General features: G+C 36.4%; 1 protein-coding gene across 1 annotated transcript in view; it reads right to left on the minus strand.

The window, feature by feature from the left end:
* The window catches only part of CTNNA3 (catenin alpha 3), a 1,789,288-nt gene that overhangs the window by 1,578,001 nt on the left and 189,060 nt on the right, over positions 1-22,227 (minus strand). Inside the window, exon 5 of the mRNA XM_064594691.1 lies at positions 18,770-18,889. Within this exon, the coding sequence (XP_064450761.1) occupies positions 18,770-18,889 (120 nt within the window). The remainder of the gene's footprint in view (positions 1-18,769; positions 18,890-22,227) is intronic.

Here is a 22,227-nt window from a genome sequence, read left to right on the forward strand (position 1 = left end):
AGCCAGTGCTAAGGAGAAGAGAGCAAGCACATAATTAAAACTCTCAAAAAAAAAAAAAAAAAACTAAAACTAAAACTGGTACTTACATCTGCCCTACAACTGTTGATAAAATCATCGCCTACTGAGTCCATTGGCAATGCTGCTGAGCTGGTCAAGACAGAGCAAATCAGCTGACTCATATTAAAATGAAAATGTGAGGAATCATTAAAAAAATCATCATAAAAACCTTCCCTTGCCTATATTTAACAATTCAAAGACCACTGAAGTACTCATGTCCAATGAATGGACAAAAATGTTAATAACAGATTGCCCTAAATATGAATGAAGTTTGAAGATCCTTAAAACAATAAAAATGCTTGTGTTTCTGAAGGTAGCTTTACCACGAAAGAAGAGCCTTTCAAAGTCATACTTCTTTGGTCTCCTATTTTCAGAAGCCTCACCTAGCCAAACCATGAAAAAAAAATTCACAAAAGGAATATTTTTATTGCATAGCTTTTATATTAAGAGTTTGTTTTCATATGCTTAACACATATTTGATAAAAGATATATTAAATTTCATTTCATTTATTTTCATGGTCAATTTTGGAATTTATATGGTATCTGATTCTTAATGGGAATAGAATGCCAGTTAATAATAATTAGCTACAGTCCTAATTCTGTCCAAGAACTGATGTAGTTAAGTAAGCAGGTTAGCTCACCTAAAATATTTCAGAAACTTAGCTATGAGGAATAGAAAAGAGATAGGACTGTTACTGGAGCAGATAATAGCTTTTTTTTTTTTTAAGATTTTATTTCTTTGAGAGAGAGAGAGAGAGAACGAGCAGTGGGGAGGGGCAGAGGGAGAGAGAGAAAGAGAAGCAGACTCCCCGCTGAGCAAGGAGCCCAATGCAGGGCTCCATCCCAGGACCCTGGGATCATGACCTGAGCCAAAGGCATATGCTTAACTGACTGAGCCACCCAGGTACTCCCAGAACAGATACAGTTTTGAATGAAGGTTGATGTGTGTTTGTGCCAAACTTTAGCAGGTTAATAATATGCTAGGGAGGAAACAAGAGTAAGAAAAGTTGAAAGTAGAGAGAAAATAGGCATTCTAATTGGAGAAAAGTCCTCAGAGGACAGAAGCAAATGGGGTCCAGAACACAAGATTATTCTGGAACAAAAGAGGAAACTAAATATAAGGAAAGGAGACTTGTTGTGACACTGGGATCTCAAATAGTCACTGAAAGCCAACTATCCCAAACCAGGTGAAATGCTTCACATAATGAAACTGTATTCCACTGAAGTAGAGAAGTGAGGGTTTTTTTTCTTAATTGCTTTATGATTTTAAAGTTGCTAATAATTAGAGCTATTAAACTCAGCACATTTCTCTAAATGACATCATTGTGTCATAGCACTATTTTGGCTAAACTCCCACTGGTTTAATTTCAGAAACACCCTTTGAATAAAATGCCAAGTTAAAAAGAAGTAGCATCTCATGATTTCCTTAAAATTATTCAACTAATTTCAAAGGCATGCTTCCTGGAAAAGATTTGTAAGTTTCCTTTTATAGGCTTGACCATAATGGAAGAGTACATTAGAGAAGACAGCAACAGCTACCAAACCACCCAGATCTTAAAAGTACTTTTATTTATACAATAAATATGTTCCTGAGAAGTTCTTTAAAAACTGAATTTGTATTATGGAGGCCATTTGGACCTGGAAAAACCTTATTCTGTCACTTACTATTTGTGTGTTCTAGAACAAGTCACCAAATAGGTTATATTCTTGCAATTTTCTTAAACTGTTCCATTCTGTCTGTCCAGATTTGGCTGTCTCAGAAAGTCAGCCCAACCCATCAAGATGCACCAAGAACTGCCTCATCTGGGGATGCCTGGGTAGCTCAGTCCGTTAAGCGACTGACTCTTGATTTTAGCTCAGGTCATGATCTCAGGGTCGTGAGATCAAGCCCCACGTCCGGCTCTGCTCTGGGCTTGAAGCCTGCTTAAGATTCTCTCTCTCCCTCTCTCTCTGCCCTTCCCCCTGCCCCACTCACACTCTTTCTCTCCCTAAATAAATACATAAAATCTTGAAAAAAAAGAATTGCCTCTTCCACGAAATGTAATATTAACACTTGTTGTACAGCACCCATTTGTTGTCGAACTTTACAGAGTAAAGTGCAGGCTAGTTCTATTTTTTCACTGCTATGTGTATCAAAGAGTAAGGCTTGCCAGATTCAGCAAATAAAAATCAAATATTCCCAGTTAAATTTCAATTTCCAACAAATAATGAATACCTTTTTAGTATACCCGGTGCAATATTTGGGACATACTTAATACTAAGAAAATTATTTGTTGTTTATCTGAAATTCAAATTTAATTGGGCATACTATATTTTATCCAGTAACCCTAACCAAAGTGATACTTCATCTCCCAGCTGGCTATGGCAGAAGTGGAATAGAAAAGCCAACGTCAGTGATAAAGTTTCAGATGCTAGACACACACACACACCATCTAAATATCTGCTATATTTCCAAACATCACAATGCTCCCCCATTCAGTCCTGGATTTAGAACTTCACAGCAGATACAAATTTTAGAATCATAAACACTGATGTGTAAAAATATAACTTACTTTTTTTCAGCCTTATGAGGGTGTAATTAATAAATAACTTATTTTTTCTGTAATAAAATTAATTTTTTTACTCCAAGCCCCATTTTGCTCAGGGCAAAAATTTAATTTAATCCTTTTCAAGTAAACTCAGCCCAATTCAGTGACAGAAATCTGTTTAGTTTAATAATTCAATCACATTCAGGTTTAAATCCCTCTTTCCTCCCCCTCTCTGGGATGAGTCTAAGCCACAGGAGAGTTCATAAGGCTGCCAACACAGGACAGTTGGGAAGACAGCCATCTTCACATCCACCTGGCTCTGCCTTGGTCCTTCACTGGCCTCCTGTTCCTCATGCAACTCCTTCCATCTGGTCTTTGGCACTGGAGACGCTCTCTCTAATGACAACTGGACAGTCCGCAGCTTTCTCAGTTCCCACTGCAAACTGGTGATCCCTGAGGCCATCTCTAACTTCTCTCACCCATCCCTCTTTAATCTCCTGCCCTTGTCTTCTCCACGTGACTGAGCTCCCTGATCCCCTCTCTCAGATGACTTCCGTAGCACACTCCGGTCCCAAGGGAATTCTCTGATGCCTTCCACACTATTTCAGAACTGAAAAAAAAATTCTGACTTGAAAACATGGTAAAACAAAAACCAAAAAAAACACCCACTCTGACACTAAGATCCCCAGAAAGCGTTCTCCTCTCAGAAGACCAGATTAGACCTGGATTTCACTATTTATCTCAGATCCCCCAAACTGCAATGGAGTAAGTTCTAGCGTGTCTCCCTGCCTGAGGAACGGGGGCAGTAGCTGCAGACAGGGGAGGACATGCACAAAAACAGACCGTGTCGGGCGCCTGGGTGGCTCAGTTGGTTGAGCGACTGCCTTCGGCTCAGGTCATGATCCTGGAGTCCCTGGATCGAGTCCCGCATCAGGCTCCCTGCTCAGCAGGGAGCCCGCTTCTCCCTCTGACCCTCCCCCCTCTCATGTGCTCTCTCTCTCTCTCTCATTCTGTCTCAAATAAATAAATAAAATCTTAAAAAAAAAAACAGACCGTGTCTAAGCTTGTTTTTTCCTATCCAATTCTCCTCTTCTCCCAAGCTTGGAGGGCATTTCCTGGGGTGGCAAGGAATGGGGAAAAGACAACCTGGTTATATCTACTTGCCTCTCCTTGCAAGATATCGAGAATTGCCATTTTTTATTATCTAGGCCTGATCTGAAACTTCCCTCTGGTGTGGGCAGTCCAGGAGGAAAATGGAAAAAAGAACATAATGTGTCAAAGTAAAATTATGCCATATAATCTCACACTTTGCTTCTAAGAATGTACCTTGGATTCCATATTACCCTGAATGCTAAACTTTTCCGTATCATCTCCCCTCTTAATATTCCTTTAGCAGCTACCATGTGTTCTCTAGATTGGTTCTTCTACCTAGGACTCACTTATCCCTTACGATTACGATGCACTCATCCATACTCCTCCTCGTTAAACAGTGTGCTCTTGGCACTCCCTTCAGACAATCCCACTACCTGCACATGAAGCATTAGGCATTCTATTTTAGGCCCTGTCATAAGAAATTAGGAAAATGTTGGTTGGGGTAGAGACCAGGACCAATATGCTTAATCTTACAGGACATCAAAATGTAACCTGCTTTCACTGATTACTTCAAGGCTCGGGTTATCACCCTATAATAACATTTCCATCACATGATTATTGCAGAAATCAAACAAGTTAAAAATCTGCATAGTAGGCATTCCCACAGTTTCAGAGACAGGAAATCTTCATTACTACAGAATGTCCAGTAGACACTGTCTCCTAACATTCCAACCTCTCTGTCAATAACCTGCAAATGAACATTTGTGTACACTAAAAATCCCTCTGTTATTATGTGAATAATCATCACCTATTGTTTATTAAAGTGAATTATTACATAGTATGTTTCTTACATCAGAGCACCCTTGTAGAAAGTATTTACATAATGTTAATAAGAGTCGATCTTCTTTCCATAAACTCACTTTCTTTATATTTCTATTATTTTTTTACAACTCCTAGTAGAAAATGGTTTCCATGCATAAAGAACCCAGCTTTTATCTTGCTGTGTGACAGAATTATATATGCCTTTTTATTTTCAGCAGACTAGGCTCAGACAGTGGTGGGGATTTATTCATGAATATACGGCTTGTGTTAGTGCTTAGGAGGAAGATAAGTTTTAAAAAATAATAAAGTACTTTCTGCCTTTACTGAAGCCAAGTTCTGGGTTTTTATATAATTTAATACACTATCTCATTATTTTTTAATGTATTTGCCTTAAATTAAGACAAATACCATATGATTTCACTTATATGTGAAATATAAAAAAAGAAGAAACAAATAAAAAACGACTCTTAAATACAGAAAATAAACTGGTGGTTGTCAGAGGGAAGGAGGGTGGGGGTTGGGTGAAATAGATGAAGGGAATTAAGAGGTACAAATGTCCAGTTATTAAATAAATAAATAAATTTTCTCACGGAGATGAAAAGTACAGCATAGGGAATATAGTCAATAATATTGTGGCAATAATACGGTGACTATACTTATCATGGTGAGCGCTGAGTAATATATAGAATTGTCAAGTTACTATATTGTACACCTAAAACTAATATAACATTGTATGTCAACAATATTCAATTACTAACTTTTTTTTTAAAAAGGGGGACATCATGGGCAAGTAAAACATTCTATTTTTTTTACTTATCTGAATTGAGTTAAATATGGCTATGAAATCTTTTCAGTCATTATTCAGGTTCTGCCCAGCTCCACTGGATCAAAAAAGATATCCAAACTTCCCAAACTACTGCATAATAATTCTGAGTCTCCTTTTTAGCAGGAAGTCCTCACCCCCTGTTATTTACTCCAGCCCTGACCCAATAGAAGCTTTGGTAAAGCCAATTTTTAGAATATGGTCAAGTTAAGGAGAATATTCATACAGATGGCTAGATATAAAATGAGTTACTGTTTTGAGAACATGGTTATCTGTTACAAATAAATTTTTAATTGCTTATAATGTAACACAATGAAATGAATTCTTAGCATCATCCTAATTCCATCAATTTTGGAATATAGTTCACAAGAAGATGTAGCAAATAAGAAATGTGTATCATGTTTTTCATTAATAATCAGAAACTATATAGGGGCGCCTGGGTGGCTCAGTCAGTTAAGCATCTGACTCTTGATTTCAGCTCAACTCATGATCTCAGGGTTGTGAGATCGAGCCCCACATTGGGGTGTGGAGCCTGCTTAAGGTTCTCTCTCTCCCTCTCTCTTTGCCCTTCCCCACCTTGCTCTCTCTCTAAAAAAATAAATAAGTAATCATAAGCTATATATATTATTTCTGGTGCCTATAATTCCGCTGATACACACATTATTTTCAGAGTACTCCTAGGGGATATGCACTTCACTTTAACATGCTATACATCAATCTTAACTACATTTTTTTTATTATTCTTTTTTTCTTTTTTGAGAGAGAGAGAGAAAGAGAGCGGGGGTGGGGGGGTGGGGAGGGAGGAACAAAGGGAGAGGGAGAGAGAGAATCTTAAGCAGGCTCCAAGCTCAAGAGTGAAACCAGACACAGGGCTCGATCTCACAACCCCGAGGTCATGACTTGAGCTGAAATCAAGAGTCGAATGCTTAACCAACTGAGCCATCCAGGCACCCCTCTTTTATTATTCTGACATGTGACTGGTCTTTTCAATTTATTGGTCTTCAAAATAAATATGTCTTAATGCCATATTTCATAAAAATGTTACCAGTCATATCTACTTATCCTAAAACTACTCGTAATTACTCATGTTCTTCAGTATCACCAAGAGTTTTTAGTCTAAGAGCTTGATTTTAGAGGGTGTTCATTGATCTCAGGTCTCATATAGATCCATATGCAAAAAGTATGTACATTAAAAATGTACAATATAGAATAGTAACATCTATTCCACTTACACCAACATTCTTGAAAATTGTCATTTTCAGTTTTTTTCATATTGATATCCTAATGACAGTAAGAAATTACTTTCAATAGAAGCAATGTGCACAAACAATTCTTATTACCAAGGGTAAGAAATAAACCTTCCAAACTTCTTAAAAATACAGAGTAACAAAGATATCAAGATATTCTCTATGTCTGCAGGGCCAGATGTTTGGAGCAGAAGAAAATGCATAGCCATTATACAAGTCACTCATGAGCACCGCATGTTCACAAGCGCTAACTTACTTAGCATACATTACTTAATGCAGAATCTAATTTAAGTTTCCTTCCTTTCCTAAACACCCTACCACCGGTATAATGCTATTTTCTGTTTCATGGATCCCATTCTAACCATTTACTTTAGTGGTCAAATATCTCAAGTATCTTAAGCCAGGAGTTACATACTCCCTGTTTCCTGACAGATTTCAGTTTCCAAATAGATCATCTCTTCTAAGTTTAAAACAAAGTTCAGGTACATTTAATCCATTTACTTCAGCTTAGTCTAGGTTTAATGTTACCCATGTCATAAGTAAAATAAACATAATTCCTCAGTTGTTAAATGAGTTTAACCTTAAGTGTGCCTACTCTTACTATATAGTATAGACATATGCTTTTATTAGAGTGAGCAAGAGCCAAGCGAAAGCTTTCTGTTGAATGTTTTCTCAATACAGCATATTGCTGCTTACCAAAACTTCTCTTTATTTTTTATGATACATCGTATCACACCCCAGGATTTGCTGCTCTGACCCAAAGTGAGAAGTGATGCCTCTACCCTGAGAAAATGAGCCTCACTGAGCTTACACTCAAAAGCTGACAAAGAAGCCCCAAAACTTGGAATATTTACCAGAATAAGTTACCATATTTAGTTTCTCTAAATTTACACATGATGATTATCAAAAATGTCAAAAGTATCCTACTTTTTTTATAGTTCCCTTCATTAATGCATTTTTTTCTCTTTCAAATCTTGCTTCAAATTTTTCCTTCATAGTGTCAGCTTCCATGACAGCCTTTTTTTTTTTAATGACTCTAACACTGAAACTGGGAAAAAGACCAAAACTCAATTACCTTTAATTTTACAAATATAAATTTAGGATGAAGACATAAATGTCTAACTATCAGTGATGAAACATGTGGTGGACCATTTCCTTCTTCTGCCCCAATGAAAGTACCAAGAAAGGCTTCAGTAATTCCCAGTGTGTGAATGGAGAGCTTAGCACAAAAGAGATAAATACCAATATCTAAATCAGAGTCAGGAAATAAATAGCAAACAGTAAAGTTAAAACAAAATATAGAACTTAAATTCAGAGCACATGCACACACACACACACACAAAGCCCTCAAAATACTCAAAACAGTTTCATCCCATATTCTAAGTACCTCCTATCAACAATCAGCACCACACTTGGAAAATCAGCCACAGGTCAGCTGTTGATGCTGTATGGATGGATGCAACCACAGATCATTACCTACCTAATTGTGTATATATCTAATAGGCTCATACAGCTTTTGGAACAAAGGTTTTATAATGGAGTAAATGATAAATACTTAACTATGGTACAACCAGATGCTATAATAATATGAGCAGCATTTATATAGAGAACATTAGCATGTATTAATGCTGTATGTTACAACAAAGAAAAAATTAGATTCATAAAAATACGGTTAAGGAGAAGAATGCAATGTATTTTACAGGTTAATTGTGGCATCTTGCGAAAATCCCATAAGTGATACTAAAAATATTAACCAAAATATAGTCAATAATTTGGTCAATGAATACAAATATCAGCAGCTCATAGAAGAAAGAAAAGCTATTTACAATGTAAAAATTCAAAGATACCCCATCTAAATTGTAATATGACTCTGAAGAATTATAATTCTATAATTTTTTTTTTTGGTCATTTCAAACCAGAGTGTATGGAAGAAAACCTAAGCATACATATACTCTTGTAAATCACTGATCAAGATATAGAGCAAACCAGCCTGTTGCTCCATCTTCTGGTGGTTCTTCCCCTTACCTAGATGTATTTCAATATGTATTTTCTACTGCTTTCACATTTGCAGCATGATAAAAAAACATAAAAGCTGATTAGCTTCCTCCTAAATAGACAACTTGAAACTGTCCAAATATGGTACTTTGAAGAGAAAAATCGAGTATGCTTTTTGAAAAAATAAAGGAATACACTGAATTCCTCATCATATATTAAATTAGCTGTCAGGCAATCAGCCGCTCACAAACAAACAACTTAACATCTACAAAAGGCTGCATGATTGGTGTGTGCATGTTTAAAGCTCTACTGTTAGGATGGCCGGTTAGCTCAGTTGGTTAGAGCGTGGTGCTGATAAAGCTCTACTGTCAGCAAAACTGTTGGCCTCATCTTAGCAACATCAACACTTCCTTTGAATTTTAGCCAGCAGTGCTTTAGGCGCACTCCCAGCTCTACTGTTAACACAGAGCTGCAGCTATAGCAATAATCTTTTCACCTGACAAGGATGCAGTAACAGTCATTGTGATGTTTTCTAATTGTGCACACAGGTAGAGAGGTACAACTTAGATACACAAATTTAACAAGAACTGTTTGAGATTATAATTTTCATCAAGTCTGTAGTAAGTATTTGAGCTTGCTTTTCTGGAACAAATGCTGCTAATACGGCTGGCCCCATGGTCAGTTTGGCCAAGTCACAGTGGACACTGCAGGGCTAACAGACTACATTCTTAACTCTTCTTCAGCTCCTTGTACCTTAGACTCAATTGCTCTCATATTCAACCTGTTCTTTCACATGGGGCAAAGATGTGCATAGAACAACTTCTACAACTCCTGAAATAAGTAATCTAAAAAACACAATATTTATGTATACAAGCATGTCCTTTCAACAGAGAAACACCAACGTAAGGGGATGAAGGATATTATAGTAAGGATGACAATACCTTCTATGTCCTACATATAGACACAAAGCTTCCTATCCGATCATCACCCAAATCCAAAATATTTACTAAGTACTTACTATATTCCAGGGATTGTATTAGGCTTCTGAGATACAACTGGAAATAATACTCTCCTGCAATTTATTATTTAAACTCCCTTCATACTCGAAGTGTGGTCCATAGATCAGCAGCATCAGCATCACTGAGGAGCTTGTTTGACTCTCCTGTCTTACTCCAAACCTACTGAATCAAAATGTCTATTTTAACAAAATTTCCCAAGTGATTTGTATACACAATAAAGTTTGAGGGGAGCCTGGGTGGCTTAGTTGGTTTAGCGTCTGCCTTCAGCTCAGGTCATAATCCCAGGGCCCTGGATTCAAGTCCCACATCAGGCTCCTTGCTCAGCGGGAAGCTTGCTTTTCCCTCTGCCTGCCGCTCCCCCTGCTTCTGCTCTCTCTCTCACAAATAAATAAATAAATAAAATCTTTAAAAATAAAATAAAGTTTGGGATGCACTGGTTTAGAGGGGAGTGGCTTGGAGGACACAGGATCTAGAAATTGTCAAAGAAATCAAAATTCTTCTGCAATAAAAGAACAAAATGATGTTTTCTGTATTATTTGTGTATCTGTGTATTGAAGTGATTGAATTAGACAACGCTTATAATTCCTACCTCTTATAAAATATTGTAATATTACTGCATTGTCTTTTCTTTTTTTAAAAAATGGCCCTACTGAATGACCTGCATTTACAGGCATCTCAATATCTAACAGTATACACATAAATTTAGACGTTAAAAGGATCCATATCTATATTCAGTATACAAACCAGAGATACTGAAGGACCAATACACATATTATGCTGACTTAGGCTACCGGACTCACAAAAGAACCAAAGAAAATGTCACTCCCTGTTACTGCCCCATTCTGCTATTAGCAAGTGTGTAGCCTTGTACAGGATATCTCCATGGGCCTCATTTTTCTCATCTCTAAAATAAAAATAGTTGGGTTAGATGAATTCCAAAGACTCCTTAGTTTAAGGTTCTGATTCTTGTATGCCTTCTTTAGTCTGCATCATAAGCCACCACAGCTCATGTCCTTGGAGTAAAAATGTATCCTCTTTGCACACACAGATCACCTTCAAGCTACAAAACAGACTAGAGAAGATATCTTTTCAGAGTTAACTCTTTTAGGACTTTAATTCCTCATCAATAACCAACTTTTATTGACAATCTTATGGACTTAGGTATATCAATATAAGACAGGCACAAATAAGTGCCATATTGATGCAAACACTAAAGTTTTTTAGCACCCTATCAGCATTGTAAATTTTGAAAACAACCCATAACAAAGCATTAACTATTTCAATAAGCATTCCCCACTATGAAGTAGCTATAAGCTGCCCATGAGGCAAACTATCATAGAAAACAAACTTGTAAAAAATTAATAAATCTTCTCTGGTGCATAAAAATCAGCTAGTATATGCCTGAGTCAACAGCTTTCTACCTACGTGCCACCAATAAACTGAACCCCAGAGACAACAGATGGAAATAGAATAGCAAACCTTGGAATTAAAAAGATGTCTCCATATTTGTACTTTACTAATTAATTAGAAGACACCTACTTGTCATGACTATTAATTATGTCCAATGTGGAAATCAAATTTTAGAAGGAGAACCAACATATAATATGCATCATTTTGATTTGTTTTTAAATAAAGGATGAGGTTCTTACGTAAAAATCCATAAGGTTTTTTAACTTCAGACTATAACTATAGAAAAAGAAATTACCCTATAAAGATCTGCAGTTTATGAAGTAGTGAAAATGATTAGATGGCTATGCAATAAGCTAGAAATTAGGAAATGTGAATATTAATTCTGAATCTGTTACTGACTTGGAATGACCTTGAATGATGTATCCAACCTTCTTCTCTCTGTACCAGAAAAGTGAAGAATAAATGTAATGCCATCTTTTTTCTTTTCCTGTGAGACAAACTGTGTGCAACTGAATAAAAATGGAATTGCATCTGTAGTGGATAGGATAAAACATGTTGGGGATGATTTGAACTTTGTGCAGCACAGTCTTATAATTCAACATTTTTAATACCTGTGCAACGAATTTTCAAATAATGTCTGAAATGCTTTGGGATCTTCAGAAACAGTTTTATAAATGGCATAAATAATCATTTTACTTCATTGGGCAAGTAAGAAACAGAATACCATCTAAGGTAGACATGAAAATTTTAATGTAGCAGTCTTTGGTTGACTTACTCTTAAAAGGTGTAATTCAATCAGAACTCTTTCAAGAGAGATGGATTAATTATAGAACAAGGAAAGGAAGGCTCTTCTCCCAATTGAGCTATTATCATATTTCATCTAGCAAAAATCACTGAAGTGAATCTACTGCTTCTAGAACTATTGTTCTAGAAGATTAACACCTCCTGTTAATGCTCATTTAGCCCCCAATTACACTCTTCCTTAGACTGCATCTAAATAATCCCAAATCCCTAGGTACTTTCTTTTTTAAAGTTTAAGTAAAATATATTTACAACTTCCATTTTTAGTGTTAATGTAATGGGAAGTTAGACTACTACTGGAATTCATCAGCTTCCTCTTCTCTATATGCTAGAGTACAACAACAACGAGCCTAACACTATTCAGTTCTGTTTTGCTAAGTATTGATTTCAGAGGAGCCCAACATTGCTGTCTTATGTCCTCAGAGTTCTTGAATTCCAAGGTGAGCCTAGGATTATTCTCTATGTGGTCAGTCATTATCCACCTGGAATTTTATTTTTCAATGCAAGGATGTTAACCTGTAGTCATTCTTACTAAATAGATTTTTTTTAATTTATTTCTATTTTTCCTCATTGATAAGGAATCATTTTAAATGCAATTCTTATCCTACAAAGTATTATATACCCTTCTGGTTTGGGAGTTATCTGAAGGGATTAACAAAGTTTCTTCAGTGAAAGAAAAAAGCAGTGGTTCACATGAGAGATGATGGACTCTGAAAAACAAACTGAGGGTTCTAGAGGGGAGGGGGGTGGGAGGATGGGTTAGCCTGGTGATGGGTATTAAAGAGGGCACGTTCTGCATGGAGCACTGGGTGTTATGCACAAACAATGAATCATGGAACACTACATCAAAAACTAATGCTGTAATGTATGGTGATTAACATAACAATAAAAAAATTTTTTAAAGCAATGGTTCATTCCTGAACATCATCACTAAAGAGAGAACAATATTGTGCTGAACAATACCACCTGGAACCACACGGCAAGTTTAGGTACATAGGATGTAATTATTACACGAGTTGGGATTTGGCAGAACATTGGGTCTAAGACCTTATTTCTACCACAGATTGCCATGGCACAATACTCAGGACCTTAATTTTACTGCCCATCAAGAGACCATAAAACACATTAGAAGCAAAAAATGCAACTCCTTTCTCAAAAGGTATCAATAGTTTTGGGGGTTTTTTTGTTTGTTCTGTCACACAGATCTCCAACCCCTACAACACATATGTCCAGAAACATTCCATCTGATATGTTAAGAACAGTGCTGAACCTTATGTGCAGTACAAAACTGTACAGAATAGAGAGCATATTCTTATGGAATTTACCATTATGGAAGATGACTTACGAGAATAATACAAAACAACATCATAATAACTTACGTATACTAACTACCTGCCAGGCATGGTGCTAAGTTCTTTACATACCGATTCTTTTATGTATTATAAAGGATTTAAAGCATTTATGTACTTTATGCTTTATATATTGTTTCCTTAAAACAGGCTATAAGTTAGGTATTATTCTTTTAACATTTTAAAAAAAGAACTATGGTGCCCAGGGCAGTACGAACAGTCTAACTAGATCTGGCTGACTACAAAGCTATACTCTAACTTGCACTTACTGAAAAATAAGTGTATAAGCAATAAGATGCTATATTGTATGACACGGATAAAAGCTAAAAATGACAAAGAAGGAAGAGCTTACATATTGACTAGAGGTCATAGGATGAAGTGTCATGAGGGAGGCTAGACTTCAGTTTTGCTTTAAAGAATGATCAGCAATTAAATAAGCAAATAGAAAAGATCTAGATACTCTAAATACCAAGTTTTATAAACCTTGTGAAAAGGGCCAGAATAGCATGGCATGATTAGGGAAACAAGAGGGAGAGCAGGAATATGTGATGTGTTCCAACATGGATGTGTATCTGAAGTACAGTATTTTAATTTTACATGTTTTCACATCAATATGTAAATGTACTTTAGTCTACATAATGTTCGACTCAATAATGTCTACTTGAATTTATACAAAGGACTTCATAAACCTCTGGGAAGGGGATGTGTCTTATAATGCTATTAAAAGTATTACGGGTAGAAAAGAGAAGAAGGAATTAAATTTGAGTACAGATAATCAAACTTTATTTTATTTTATTCCACAAAACCAAAGCCCCAAGGAAATTTCTTGATTTATAACCTCTCAAATTAATACATAAATCTGGACTCTATATAATAACTGAAGCTTACTATTACCATTCCCATGTAACATTAACCAGGAAGATAAAAACCAAACAGTCAAAGCAGATAACTCCAAGAATGCATCTCCAGACAGTAAAAACTGAAAATTTTTCAGTTTCAGATTCTCAGGCTAATCTTGCTTTGTCATCTGGTTACTTCGGGCTGATTCATCCTGGAAGACTCATCACCTCATCTATCAGGGCCTCCTCTCTCACCTCTTCCAACCAAAGCTATTTTCAACATTAGTCTTTTTGACAGTAGGAAAATGGAGAGATGCTTGTGCCCCAACTTAAAATATAGCCCAAGGAATTGTTGAAGTACAAGCACTCACTCTTTAAAAAAGAAAGAAAGAAAAAGAAAGAAAGAAAGAAAGAAAGAAAGAAAGAAAGAAAGAAAGAAAGAAAGAAAGAAAGGAAGGAAGGAAAAAGAAAAGAAATAGCTAAGCTCACACTTAGGAGAGAAAGTACAGTAACTCAAAAAAAAAAAAAGGTAAAAAACTAGAGCAAAGTAATCCAGGGATCTCTCTGGCCCAGGGAAAAAAAAAAAATCTCTCAAAATGATGTTTAAAATGTCATAGAGAGGGACAGAAAATAAAATCTAATGAATGAGGGGCGCCTGGGTGGCTCAGTCGTTGAGCATCTCTGCCTTCGGCTCAGGTCATGATCCCGGGGTCCTGGGATCGAGCCCCACATCAGGCTCCCTGCTCGGCGGGAACCCTGCTTCTCCCTCTCCCACTCCCCCTGCTTGTGCTCTTTCTCTCTCACTGTGTCTCTCTCTGTCAAATAAATAAATAAATAAAAATCTTAAAAAAAAAATCTAATGAATGAGGCCAAGAAAATAATTATAATCAATCCACTGGTCATCCATAATTCACAGTTAAGGTAACATTAACATTTTGTGTTTATTTAAAGAAATGGATGGAAAATTATAAATGTTAGGGGAAAATCTAAATGATAAATAAGGCAAGGGGCCATCTGTCAACCTTTGGTATCCAGGAAGCCAAAGGGTTAATGCCCTTGTGAATTTTAAAAGTATACTAAAATACATCAAAGTTACTAATTGCCTGTAACCTGAGACCAAAACTTCAGGCATGCTTCCTTGCTCATAGTAACAAGAGCACCAACAAGTGTTTACTGAGGTTTTGCCATGGATCAGATACTGTTGTGAACACTGCAGAGAATACAGCATTAAAGGTGACAGACAAGGCTCTGTCCTTATGGAGCTATGCGCTGTCACAAAGAGGAATGATAAATATGGTTAGACCAGGGAACAAACCATGACTAATTCTCTGGTACAAAGAATCCTGCCTTATAAGGCAGAATCTTTCTTGCTGAATTGCAATTTTACAGAGACCTGAATCTTTTCCAGGAGAAGAAACTTTTTATATGTGTTTAATAGGTTTGGAGGCCTGGGCGCCTGGGTGGCTCAGTTGGTTAAGCAACTGCCTTCGGCTCAGGTCATGATCCTGGAGTCCCTGGATCGAGTCCCTCATCGGGCTCCCTGCTCAGCAGGGAGTCTGCTTCTCCCTCTGACCCTCTTCCTTCTCATGCTCTCTGTCTCTCATTCTCTCTCTCGCAAATAAATAAAATCTTAAAAAAAAAAAAATAGGTTTGGAGGCCTTTTAAGGGGTAGGGTTGGAGATAAAAGGCAAATCCCATCAAGTCAGAGAAGAGTTGATGATGTTTTGACTCTTTGAACCCTGCCCACCCTAATCCACAACAATTCATCTGTGGCTTTGGTACAGAACTTGGTTAGTACTACAAATTTCTAGGAAGCTCTGCTACATTTGGAAGCAAAATGGGAAGTAAACAAAATTTGTCTTTGCTATTCTCTGCCATCTCCCTCGTTTGCTATGTCTTCTTGTATTCCTTTCTTTTTTCCTACCTTTTTGTCTATTTTGAAATTTTTTTTTAATTCTTCAAAAATCAATGTTTTTGTTTACTATACTCTTTTTCCAGGTCTCATTCTTAATATCCCTTCAGGAAGCCAGCCTGGGGGTTAATAAAATGAAGAGTTCTAGGTACACAATATAAAACCAAGTATAGTTTAATTTCCCTCACTTGGTCCCTCTTATCATATCCCTACAAGTTCCTTTCCCTCTTTTTCCATCAGTCTTTGGTCCATGACTTTCTTTCTACTCTACCATCCTCTTTCCACTTCCCTCCACTTCCCCTTCCATCTTTTCCAAGTAGAAAAAAATGATTATTAGAATATAAGGATAACTGGAGTTGTGTAATACAAAAGGATTGACAGTATGTTATGTGTACAGTTAAGTTCATTTCATAAGGATTTGTCCCTTTGAGTTTAAGACACTGCGTTGTGTGAATAAATTTCACTAGAACCATGGTTACTAAATATAAAACTCAGAAGATTGTGAAGATAAAGTTTTATGCATTTTCTTAGCTGTCTAAAGATATTATTTCAAAAATCCTTTTGTGTTTTTGTATATACTAAACAATTTGCATGAGAGAAAGAGAGGTGGAGAGAACCAGCCCTGTTTTGCCTCTCACCAGGTACCTACTTTCAAAGGTATTTTTTTATTATTTTTTTTTTATTATGTTATGTGAATCACCATACATTACATCATTAGTTTTTCATGTAGTGTTCCATGATTCATTGTTTGCATATAACACCCAGTGCTCCATTCAGTACGTGCCCTCTTTAATACCCATCTCCAGGCTAACACATCCCCCCACTCCTCTCCCCTCTAGAACCCTCAGTTTGTTTCTCAGAGTCCATAGTCTCTCATGGTTCATCTCAAAGGTATTTTTAAGCCCTGGGTCTGGCATGCCTAGACATCCTCACCTTCCTATCCCCCAGCCTGGCTCCCTGCAGGGGTACCGGGAATGAGACCTGGGAAACGCCCAGGTCTGGAGTCAGACTGATTTAGATTTGAAGCCCATCTTTGTCTTATTAGCCCAGTGACCTTAGACAAGTTATTTAACTCTCTTAACCACTTTTTCACCTTAAAATGGTGCTCATAAAACCAACCCCATTGTATTGTTATAAACATTTGATGATCTGATCCATAAATGTTTAATCACAATATGTGGCATACAATTGCCATTTAATAAACAGTATATATGATTTATATATACCTAAGTGTACACACATTTACACCCCATGTGCCCATCTTTTCTTCACCCACATATGCAATTTACTTATCTGTCCTCAATGCCATTCAGGCAGAGTCCTGCCCTTCTGCCCTTGAAGCATTCACATTTTTCCAAATTCACAATTAGCTAATGCGAAAATCTAATCAATGGAAATGTGCTAACAAGAAAGGATGAGAGAAGAGGACAGTGACTACTGCCTGCCAACTCAAATATCCCTCAGGGGTAAAATATGGCTCTTGGAAACAAAACTGTACTAAAAATTGCATAGGCCAGAGCAGTGACTTATGGTGTGAATTTTAAGTAGCACCATCTGGGAGATTCCTGTATTAGCTCTATGTAACCGTGACCACTTCCTTTACATGTGCTAATATGTAAGCCATCACTAATTTTAAAATAAATAAATAAAACTTAAATGGATATTGTGTCCTTTTTCATATAAATTAAAGTACATGCAGAGATGCTCCATTTACCCCAGAACATCCTACAAAATAAATATAACTCACAGGAAAATAGGGCAATGGGAAGGCTAAATGCCCATGTAATATCGGTGATAAAGCAAAACCCAGAACACAATTCCCTTTTCAAGTCAATATTTCTAGACCTGACTTCATAAAGTATAACTAAAAAAAGAAGCACAGCTTTGAAAACTTCATCCAAAAGATCAAAAATCTGTGAATTAGACAATCACAAGAGAGTCACACCTTTTGCCACACTAACAGGAAAGACTTAAATAATGGACTCAGTGGCTGGCCATGCGAGACAGCCACTTAGTCATTTTTCTAGACACTATCCATCATTGAACACATTCCCGAATTTCATGCAACCTAATTTAAACTTCTATCTGGCTGTTCTGATCGGAATAAACATGCAATCAGGTAAAAGCTTGACAACCCTGACGCCTAGTGGCTATGAGGAAATTGGTGAAGATCAGCTTGGGAAAATTAGCTAGCTAGTTACTATGGCAGCATCTCACAAATATATAAAATTTAGTGATTACTAATATTTTTTTAAAAAATACTAATTCTGAAAGCAACTCTATAAAAGTCTATTTTTGTTCTGTACTTATTGAGAGGTCTATACAAGGAGGCTAAAAGCCTTGCATTTGTAAAGTATATTTTCCTTCCCCCTTACACATTTAGCAAAATTCCACTAATCTTCAGAGATCAAACAAGAAAACTAAAGGTTGATTCATACTTTGGCGTATTCGTGATTCTTTCCCTCAATTTTGTATGTACATCTATATCCTTTTCCTGGTCATCAGGTGATTTTTCTCAAGTATCCCCTTGTCAAATATAAAAGCCATCTGGCCAAGCCATCACAGAGGTTTCCTTTATGACATTGAGGTGTCCTTAGTCAAAGGGTAGTTATAGCTTCACAAACCAGCAGGAGTTTTCTTTAAGAGAGGTATAAGGACACATGTGGAGACCCCCAAACTGCACATCCAAAAGCAAGGGCCACAACGAATGCTTCAGGAAGCCATATGAATACAGCAGGTCGCACAGCACAGCACAACCTATTTCTGCCCTAAACATTAGAAGATAAGTCTCCCCAGATCCACTTAAACCTGACAGGCAGGATGGCAGGAAGCATAAAGTGTTATCTCCTTCACCAAGGAGAGTTCTTACTCCTACCTGCTGACGTTTGAAGGCTAAATAATCCAGATTTTCCAGCTCCTTCCCAAGCTTCTGGTAGGTTTTCTGGAGGTCAGATTTATTGGAAACATTTTTGAGAGACTCAAATGTTCTTTGAAACTGAAATTGAAAACAAAAGTAAATCATTAGGCTAGCAGGACATTTTTCTCAAATGCCTAACTATCTAAAACAGAGAAATAGTCCAGATTGAGCCTCAGTTTCTCTCATTCATAATCCAGAGAGAACAAATGCTAATTGTCTTTCAATGAAATAACAAAGACTGATTATAAAGAATTAGAAACTGTATCATAAGTATAACCAACATTATTGCATGAATGGGAAGCGTGTTTAGTCCTCATTCCAACAAAAGAGCATACCTCATTAAAAAAAATAAAAAAACAACTGTGTTTTAGCATGTACTGCTACTTCTTTTTTTTTTTTAATTTTATTCTTATGTTAATCCCCATACATTACATCATTAGTTTTAGACGAAGTGTTCCATGATTCATTGTTTGTGCACAACACCCAATGCTCCATGCAGAATGTGCCCTCCTCAATACCCACCACCAGGCTAACCCATCCTCCCACCCTCCTCCCCTCTAGAACCCTCAGTTTGTTTTTCAGAGTCTATCGTCTCTCATGGTTCGTCTACCCCTCCGATTTCCCCTGCCCCATTCTTCCCCTGTACTGCTACTTCTAACAAAAAAAAAATTGTGATGAATGTATAATTTCAAATCATAATGAGGAAGTACTAAAGGAGCTCTCACATTCCAATCATGGAAACAAATATATATAAAGGTAGCTGCTTGCCTCTATAGAAATATCTATGCAAAATAAGCACCCCACAAACTTCAGCCAGGAAGATCTCTCAGATCTTATATTTTGAGAAGGAAAGAAAACTAACATTTTGGTGATCAAAGCATATGTAGCACGTTCAGCAAACATTTATTCATTTCTGCTCTATAACGCAGATGAGTTATAAAATCAGTTCTGCTGAATCAGAATGCTTCTTTTCATTTTTAAGTCAGATACTAGATAAACACAAAGGAGACAAATTGCAGTGGATCACAGAATACTGTTCTGCTGCTAATAATTAATTAAACAAAGGGAGCTCACAAGAAATTCAATTCTTGGTTTATTTTAGTAAATTAGAACATACTTTGGAAGATCAGTGATTGAAAATGTCAAGTAATGTTACTTGCAATGACATTTGCATTTGCTCTCTCTTCATGTCATTTATTTCCCGTATTCTCACTGCATGCCTTTAGACAGATTTCTACAGATAGAGACTTCACCATCTTAAACACACCAGAATTCCACGGACTATGATGCTATGAGACAGGCTAATAAGATTTTATAGAATATTATTAAGTTTCCAGGGAAATGATTTGACCTTACTATTCAAATTCTATGGAATAAGTCATATTATAATGGCATCCTACTGAATTAAATCCTCAATTTCATGAAAGCAACATGTTTATCTCAATCCAAGATGACAGAGGAAAAAGAAATGGAAAATAACAGTGCTAAGCTTCCACAGCACTATAGCAAATTAAATTCAACAAATAATCTTTTAGAACCTACTATGCACAAGGTACTACTATGAATATTAAACATATTTCCTGCCCTAAAGGAACTTATAAACGACTCAGGAACTAGACATGAAACTCAGAAGTGGGAAAGACATTTACTGAGTGCCTGCTCAGTGCCAGATACTTTGTGCTTTCCAACTTAATCCTATTTCACTCCCCATTCTACAAGTAAGTACTCTGGGACTCAGAGTATAAACCGGGTTTTTACTACAATATTTGTGCTCTTCCTACTATACTACTAACTTTAACACAAGGTAAAGTAGTAAAGAGAATACAAAAAAAAAAAAGAGAGAGAGAGAGAGAGAGAGAGATAAAAGCAACATGTGGTAAAACAGAAAAAAACTAGGTATAGCAATTGAGGGACTCAGGCCACATAGAACACATGAAGAGATCTGAATTGGGCTTCAAATGGAAGGACAAGTTCTCAGAGCCTTAAATGGGAACAGATTCTACCCATCAGTTTAAACAAAGTCTGCTCGGTTTCCCCATTTTATAGCATAGTAAACAAATTTCTCTTGACGTAATTGTAATGACTTTTATATTAACTATCGTGTTGTATGATCATTTCTGTGCCTTGCCCATTTCTTGGTCCCTTCTCACTACATTCAAATCAAAATACCAAATCTAATATTCTAAACAATTTAAGTAATTTTACTGACAATATAAACTATTTTACCAATCAGTTTAATCCTAAGCACTTTATTTTCCCTAAAAAAATTAGCTCTACTTCTTAAATATTACTTCTTCACATTTATTTCTGTGAACTTTATATAGTTCCAAATAGGAATTCTAGGGTAAACACATTTATAAGTCTTAAAAATAAAAAAAACAGGGGCGCCTGGGTGTCTCAGCTGATTAAGTGACTGCCTTCAGCCCAAGTCATGATCTCAAGGTCCTGGGATCGAGCCCCACATCGGGCTCCCTGCTTGATGGGAAGCCTGCTTCTCCCTTCCCCACTCCCCCTGTTTGTGTTCCCTCTCTCGCTGTCTCTCTCTGTGTCAAATAAATAAATAAAATCTTAAAAATAAAATAAAATTAAGCTAAATTAAAATTAAAATTAAAAAAACATAAAAACCAAGCAATATGTCCATGGCCAAAGAAGAAAGGGAGACAACCCAGCAAGAATATATCACTACAAAATATTTCTATGAAAAATCAGTTTGTGTAAAGTGGAGACTTTAAAGTTTGAACTTTCATTATCAAGACTTACACTCTCCATTTATTGATACTAAATAGCTCAAAGTACTCAAACTATGATGATTCATTTATTTAAGTAGGTTTTTTTCCCATACAACAACAAATAATTTGTCAAGGAGAGGTCATACAATATCTGTTAGTGTACTTTAGATTAGATCCCTATTAAACACACCCCATCTCTCTCTGCCCATATATATACTTAAAGATGCTAAAGAGTAAAAGCAATAATTTTACCTTGCAGATAAAGCTGACATGCAAAAGATAAAAATAAGACAGTGATTAAAATGAGGTTTAGATTTTACTTTTAAAAAATTAGATGTTGACTTTATTTGAGGATTTTTCATTCCAATAGGCCACTGTGCTTGATCACTGCAATAGACCTCTTGAGATTTTCTCATTAGTTCAGTGCATTGCAATTTCATTATGTTGACTATGTCTCAAAATAAATTCTCTTGCAGTTGAAGGTAAGTTGGGAAAGGAAACAGAATTAATTGAAGAGATTTTAACATTCCTAGATTTTACTTCTTCAAACTTTTGAGTGGAAATTTAAAATAAGCAAAGAAGCCCCAATAATTTGTCAAACATTAAATTTATCCTGTGTTAATATTTTTCCCTTACTACAAAATTCAAATGTAAGATAAAAAAGCCCAATGAATAAATCTGACTTCC

The sequence above is a fragment of the Mirounga angustirostris genome, unplaced genomic scaffold (genome assembly GCF_029215605.1).
Source record: "Mirounga angustirostris isolate CCGP_5_RB_7025 unplaced genomic scaffold, mMirAng1.0.hap1 SCAF_6, whole genome shotgun sequence".
NCBI lineage: Eukaryota > Metazoa > Chordata > Mammalia > Carnivora > Phocidae > Mirounga > Mirounga angustirostris.